At 49.0% G+C, this 7012-nt stretch overlaps 1 protein-coding gene across 2 annotated transcripts in view; it reads right to left on the reverse strand.

Annotated features, from left to right (window-relative positions):
• Positions 1–6640, reverse strand: part of PTCHD4 (patched domain containing 4) — a 129558-nt gene extending 122918 nt beyond the window's left edge. Inside the window, exon 1 of one of the 2 annotated variants that reach the window (XM_005297357.4) lies at positions 5860–6640. In XM_005297357.4, the coding sequence (XP_005297414.3) occupies positions 5860–6285 (426 nt within the window). In that variant the 5' untranslated portion in view covers positions 6286–6640. Of the gene's footprint in view, positions 1–5685 lie in introns of both variants that reach the window. The other variant, XM_024101092.3, reaches the window with a different exon arrangement.
• Between the last annotated feature and the right edge of the window lie 372 nt (positions 6641–7012).

Raw genomic sequence — 7012 nt, forward strand, 5'->3', positions numbered from 1 at the left:
TTGGGTCCATTTCAGTGGCTTAACCAGTTTCTTCAGGATTCCCTATGCATAATTTGGAACCCTGGGTGGTGTAGGACCAGTGTAGGGTCTCTATGGCATCCCTCCTCCTGGCCCTTGGCATAGGTGGCCTCCCTGGGAGAAAGGGGGTATGGCTGGAGCATCCCTTCACCACAACAATGGAACAGCCCCTTGGAGCCTCATTTAGAGCAGCCCCAGAACTGCAGGAACATAATGTTACCTTTGATCCAGGTTAGTTCCGCCCTTGCCGGCAGATGCTACCACAGTTACAAATTCTCTGTACAAAGGTACAACAGAGGAAGGTTGCTCCACATCGGATCTCAGTCAGCACTATCTGGCCTCTCTCTCTTCTCAGGCACGAAGCTGGACTAACCTACCCAAGAAAGAGGCCCGGCCTAATCTGCGATCCTGTGATGTCTTGAAACAGGTGGAGAATTTCATCTTTGTATCTGTTTTGTTGCACAGACTGACCCCTATCCTATCCTCCCCCGCTTCCCCCAGAAATGCTTATTACCTGAATCCAGCAGTAAGGCTGCCTGACCATTTGGCACTATTGCACTCAAGGAGTTGTTACTGTGGTAGCATCTACCAGCCAGGGCAGAATTAACCTACTGCAGACACCACCGCTGCCAAACTCAGCTTCCCTCACATACCAGCAGGTTCTAACACTGTAGGAAGTGTGGACATTCTCAGCCTCTTTGATCAAATACCGGAGGGGTTAAAGTTACTGCTGCAAGCATGCCAAAGGGCAGCTCGAAGAGCAGGTGAAGTTTTTTAAAGTTTTCCCAGTCTCTAGAGCCTAAGGAGAACTTAAGTGAAGTTACTTGCCACTGCCTGCAAACGGTCCACCTCCCACTTTCATGCCCTTTCTAGAAATGTGTGCTCCAAGTGGAGCCCTCCCCTTGATCCAAAAGGATGAGATTAAAACTGTCCCCTTCCTCTGTCCTTCCTCTTCTGAGCCCAGGATCCCCTCCCCACTCAGATTTTATGATGCTGATTTGATTTATACCGCAGCTGCCACAAGCCTCAGAGCACGTTACAGAATTCGAAACTGTGGGCTCAGCTGAGCCTGACGGTACCAGCTGCACTGCCCCAGGGGAACTGTTGGGAGGGATAGTGCCTCGGGGAAGCCCAATGCTTGGAGCTCCCAGGCACCCAGGAGAAGCCTGCAAGTTGCACCACTCCTAAGGATGGAGCAACATGGGTTCAGCTCTTTTTTGCCTGGGGCCATGCTCTCCTCTCCTCTCCCCCCCTTCGTGGTGACTTGTGCCCCTGGAGTCACAGGGAGTCCTTGGGAAACAGCAGGCAAGGGAGATTCCTGGTACACAATTGGAGCCGAGCTTTTTTCACAGGACAGCTACTAGTGGTGCCATGGGAGCTGCTGAGTACTTGGAAATCTGGCCCCAGAGCGGCACCAATAGCATTTTGAAACCATTTAGGGATATGAAGTGAGACCCCCTAGACTGAGCAATGGAGGAGATACGTAGGTTGAACACAATCTCCCATACAACACTTCACTTAACTGATTTGCAGTTATCAGAACGTCTGCTTTATGGGGAACTAATCTAGCTTAGTGTTCAGGAATGACTAATATATAACTGAGGGCAGGGTTACCAAAAATCTGTTTAATGAGGAACCATTTGACCAGTGCCAAGTAGTTAAATGATGTTTAATCTGGTGTTAAATAGGTAAGATAGTCTAAGAGAGAGTCTTTTGATAGAGAAATTGGAAAACAAAGATTCAAAGAAAACAATGAAGTACAAGAAATAACATTCCCTGTGTGTATTTCTATCCAGTTTAATATTTTATTTCATTTTAAATATTCTCCGACATTTTTAATTGCTCCTTCTCCTAATTGGGAAAGGAAGTTAACTGGGACAACAGCTGCTTCCTGTGGGAGTCAGGAGATGCAGGTTTGATTTCCTGCTCTGTCACAGAGTTCCTGTGTGAGCTTGGGCAACTCACTTATATCCAGATCCTCAAAGGTATGTAGGCACCTAAGTCCCACTGGGACCTGGGCCTTAGTCTCTCAGTGCCTCAGTTCTCCATTTGTAAAATGGGGATGATAGCACTGCCCTGTCTGCCGGAAGTGTTGTGAGGAGAATAAATATGTTAAAGAATGTGAGGCCCTCAGATACTACAGTAAGGGTGCGGACACATAAAAACAACTTCACGCAAGCAATTGGATAGGAAAATCCCAGCTCTTTGGTTGTACTTCCCAGACCATCTGGTGCTCCTTCTCAATAATTTTACCCAGCTGCTTCCAGAACAGACAGACCAGAACAGCTGGTTCACTGAGACGGAGCAAAATCCCGCTCAAGTTACTCAAACAAAACTACCACTGAAGCCAACAAGAGTTGGCTCATTGTCATCCCTTAGCTCAGACTTGGAGGCTAGATTCATAGATAGAAAGGGATGGAAATTTGTGCTGTTCACAAGGGTCTGTTTGAGAGAGATTACAGGGACCACTGAAGCCCTCTGACAAAACCAAATGCTGCTTGCATCTGAGTAAGATCATCATTCAAGTTCTCAGGCAAACTCGGGCTGGCATCAGAATAAAGTCACTGGGGACATCTTTCCGGTTCACAGATAAGTGGTATAATTCTTACAAGCAATCTGGCCAATCTGAGGAGTGATCACAGAGCCCTACCTGTAATCACTGCCCAGAGAAAAGTCAATTGGCACCAACGGGGCTAAAACCTAATGTCCTTTCTCCCTTTGGCTTCAGCTTCATTGGCTGCACTGGAAATTTACAGGAGTAGAAGGCTGGGCTGTGAGTACAACAGGGGAGCAGGATCCAGTGTGGAGTGAGGGGTTTAGCTCTCCATTGTTCTGTATTCGGTAAGCTGGGTCACATCACAGACCGCTTACTTCACTGTTTCAGTGAAAAGCAATAAAAAAATAGACCCCCCCCCAGCCCTCTGCCAATGGGCTAGATAATCACAATGGGACCAGGCCCCTAGGGGCATTGTTCTCCCACGCTGAACATCCAGGCAGTGAACTAGCTAAGTGGACACAGTGTACAAAGTGTTTGTTTGTAAACACATGCTGACCACTCAAGAACTATTCTCAGAGGGCTAGATTGTCCCAGCCCTTCCTCCAATGTGCCGGGGAGTCGGAGGGAGCAAAGGCACTGCTGGTCCCAAATCAGCCTTGCTCAGATTGTGACTCTGGCCATGGGCAGAGTGGGCAGCAGTGGCTACTCAGTCAATACTCCCCCACTGCAAGCCAGTGAGTAGGGAGGGCATAAAGGAGGCATAGGGGGTAGGAGCTGGCTTTTCTCCCATTTTACCGGCTGGCCAAAGTACCTGGGCACACAGTAGAGGAATAAGTTGCTCCATGAAAGGGGGTGAAGTGCCTTCTAAAGCACAAGGTGGCAGAGGAGGAATTATGGCTTGGAGTCCACCACCTCCCTAGTTTGCTCCTGGGATGGCACAGCGATGCACCATCCCTCAGCCAGGGCAGGCTGGAGGTTACAACCCAGCCCTTGGTGAGAAAGAAACGAGCACTGACAAACTGCACTTCTGAGGGACCATGAACTTTGCCCACGAAAGATTGTTTAAAGCTTTCTCAGAAACACTGGAAACGCTCTTCTTCCACAGTAGTTAGTCCAAGTGGATTTTTCAGAGTTCCAGTAATACAAATAAGCAATTACAATAATTAATTCACTTTATTCTAATACAATCAGTCAGGGATTCTGGTTTCCCACAGCCACGTACTGACGAGTGGATAGAAAGCACCTGCCCTGTTGAAGTTTAAAGCTAGAGACTAAGGAGCATAAATTCCTTCACCTGAGAAATGCTGAGCACCTGGCAACTTCCTTGGGAGTTGGAGATGCTTGGCAGGTACGGAGCATCTCTCAGGATCAGGCCTTTCGGCTCTGCGAAAGTCCTTACCGGTGTTTAGAATTCATCCATTACGTGTATTTGGTTCAGTCACTAGCAGATGGCCATTTTTATTTTTTTCCTTATTTATTTTTAGAGCAGGAACTCTGGACACCTTCTGGGAAAGAGAGACAGCAGATCACCCTGAACTCCTTTTGCCACGCTCAGTTAGATGTCCCAGGGTTCTCTCAGAGCAGCGCTTACACAAAGAAGGACATTTTTTCAACTTCACACAACCCTAATTCAACTCCAATGACCACCTCTCTCCTGTTAAGAAACATTTTTTTGACACAGGAGACGGTGTTGAACCAAATCCTTAAATAGTCACTCATTTTTTACTGAAACAAAACACCCAATAAGGCAAATGTACATCTCTCTTTCAGACACATGCAGCCGACGAAGTGGGTATTCACCCATGAAAGCTCATGCTCCAATAAGTCTGTTAGTCTATAAGGTGCCACAGGACTCTTTGCTGCTTTTTCAGACTATAAACTCTGTGGGGCAAGGACTGTTCTTACCTTTGTGTCTTGTATAGTTATCAATAAATAAGAAATAAAAAGTAAGGGCAGAGTAATAACTTCAGGGTCTGCCCAGTAGTTACAAAATCTCTACCATCCTCCACACCCCAGGACGCATGTCTTCTAAGGTAACCAGTTAGCAAGTGTGAAAAATCGGGACGGGGTGGGGGGTAATGGGCGCCTATATAAGATAAAGCCAAGAATATAGGGACTGTCCCTATAAAATCGGGACATCTGGTCACCCTAATGTCTTCCAATGAAAGGCAGAAACAAAAATCCACTAGAAGCCTCAACGTCTTAAAAGAAAGACGGTAAGACATTATCTTCCCTTTGTGGGATTACACCTGACCCATGAGTAACTATGCACTAGGTAATTCTGTAAAACTTGACTAGGTAACTCCTGCAAATAATGCAATGCATCCTGGAGGAGTCACATTTGCAGTAATCCCTGAAACTTCTCTCACCAGCCTCCTGAAGACTTTACGTCTTGTTTGTTCTGTTCACACAAGTTCTACTAATCGGCTAACAAGTTCTACTAATCTACTAACCAGCCTAGAAAACCCACCAGAGGTGAAAACACTATGGTAGCATTAAAATGGTCAGGTGTTTTGTGCTGAGTGTATGTTACTTCCATTGGCAAGAGTGAAACTTAGTTAGCCTTTTGCCTTGTTTTGCCTTTGCTGGAAACCTCTTGTTGATGGGATCCAGCCAATAGTCCAGCCCATCAGTCAATGGCAGTGCTAATTATTTTCACACTGGGAAAAAATGTCCACCCCCTCCTATGCATGCAGGTAAAGAAGAAGAAGAAAAGCCAGGACACTGGAATCACACCTGGAATCACTCTGCTGTTCCTACCACCCATACAGAGTCAGTGAGAGACAAGAGCTTACTATGTATTTGAGGAAACCCTTCTCTTGCCACGTTAAAGGTAGATGATTCTGGCATGCCAGCTGAGACTGTAGATAGGGAATCAAGATACATTTCCACCCCAACTCTCAATGACCAATCCCCACAAACTGTTATAGACCCCCCGCCCCCACACCTGGCTTTGATGGATTAATCCTTAAAGATACTAGGGCAGGGTCTCACAGTGGTTCCTTCATTTAATGCTTCTCATCATTAGTTCCCTTCAACCCACAGCCTCCCCCCCCAAAAAGGAAATGCATTCGTTTTAATGCTTCATATTTTTGTTCCCTCTTTGCTGTTTAGGACAAGAAATGAAGTGCTGCCTCTTTAATTGGCAGAAGCATGCAGTAAGAGCATACCTTTAATTTAGTGTTGGGATAGCTCACTTGCACCCTGGCTGTTGTCTTATTGGAGAGGGCAGCCTGCCTCAGATCCTCTAGCACTGAAATAATATCATCCAGCACGCATTTCTTATCCTGATTTCTCAACACACACAGATGGGAAAAAGTATAATTATAGCCTTTGTAGTTCACCTTCATTTCCAGCACGGCTCGGTGGATCTGCAGGATCACATCAGCCTGATGCAAAATATTGCCTCCAGGTTTGGAGAGGAGGATCACCCTGCCATACCTCCCCGGGGTGTGCAAGTCCGAATAGAGCTGGCTTTTGGACTGCTCCAGGGGGAAAAGGCTGCTGGCTAAGCTCCGCTCGATCTTGGCCAGGCTGTGGCTGGGGGCTACCAGCGTCTCCAGGTCCCTTTCAGACTGGAAGCGGTTGAGCAGGCTGAAGCCGAAGATGATGGTCAGGACTGCGGGCACCGTGAGGAAAAACACCGGATGCCTGCTCACGAACAAGCCCAGCTTGTAGCAAAACGACTGAAGCCCTCTGTGGATCACCTGCCGCAGCATCCTCCACCCGCTCCAGCTTGCAGATGCTCCCGGGCGGCTTAGAAAGCACATGTGACATGTGTGGCTCCTTGCCCCCTTCCTGCCAGTTTCCCCTTTTCCTCCCCCCTCTCACTCCCACTACTCCTTTGCAAGACTGCAGCAAGTTGCAGCACGGCAGCCAAAGATCGATCCGTGGGGTGCGCGCGTGTGTGTGTGTGGAGGGGCCCTGGGGACAGGGTGGCGCCCGGGTTATTTCCCCCCTCTCGCTCCCCCAGCTAAGCAGCATCGCCCCCCTTCCTGGCCCCCTTTTCGCCACGGAGGCGCCGGCATGGTGCTGGGATCCGTCCTTGCTCTGCAGTGCCGGAGCGCTCCCGCGCCCCTCCACCCCTGTGTACTGTTCCCGTGCAGCTGCCCAAGGGAGAGCCCCGCTAACCATGTGCCCCGGCGGTGGAGCAGGAGAAGGGGGGGGGAGTGGAAATGGCTAAGGGGAGGGGGCACTGTTTTTAGAGCGTTTTCCAGCAGGGTCACACGAGGCAGAGGACTGGGGCTTGTGTGTGTGAGAGAGAAATGAATGATCCACGGGAATTAATAACGGGGGAGGGGAGGGCATGGGGGGGAGACCTCCAGCGGGGTTGCCTGGGATCCCCCCATTCACCTCTAGGGACTTTCGCTCTGGCTGCAAGATGCTGCTGCTGCTGCATTTGAACATCTCCCGAGCCACGCCAGGCTGGTGCACGCTCCGCTTCCCGCCCCGTGGCTTGCAGAGATGCGGCGCCTGGGAGCTGCAGCTGGCGGGACT

This window comes from Chrysemys picta, chromosome 3 (assembly GCF_011386835.1).
Source record: "Chrysemys picta bellii isolate R12L10 chromosome 3, ASM1138683v2, whole genome shotgun sequence".
NCBI lineage: Eukaryota > Metazoa > Chordata > Testudines > Emydidae > Chrysemys > Chrysemys picta.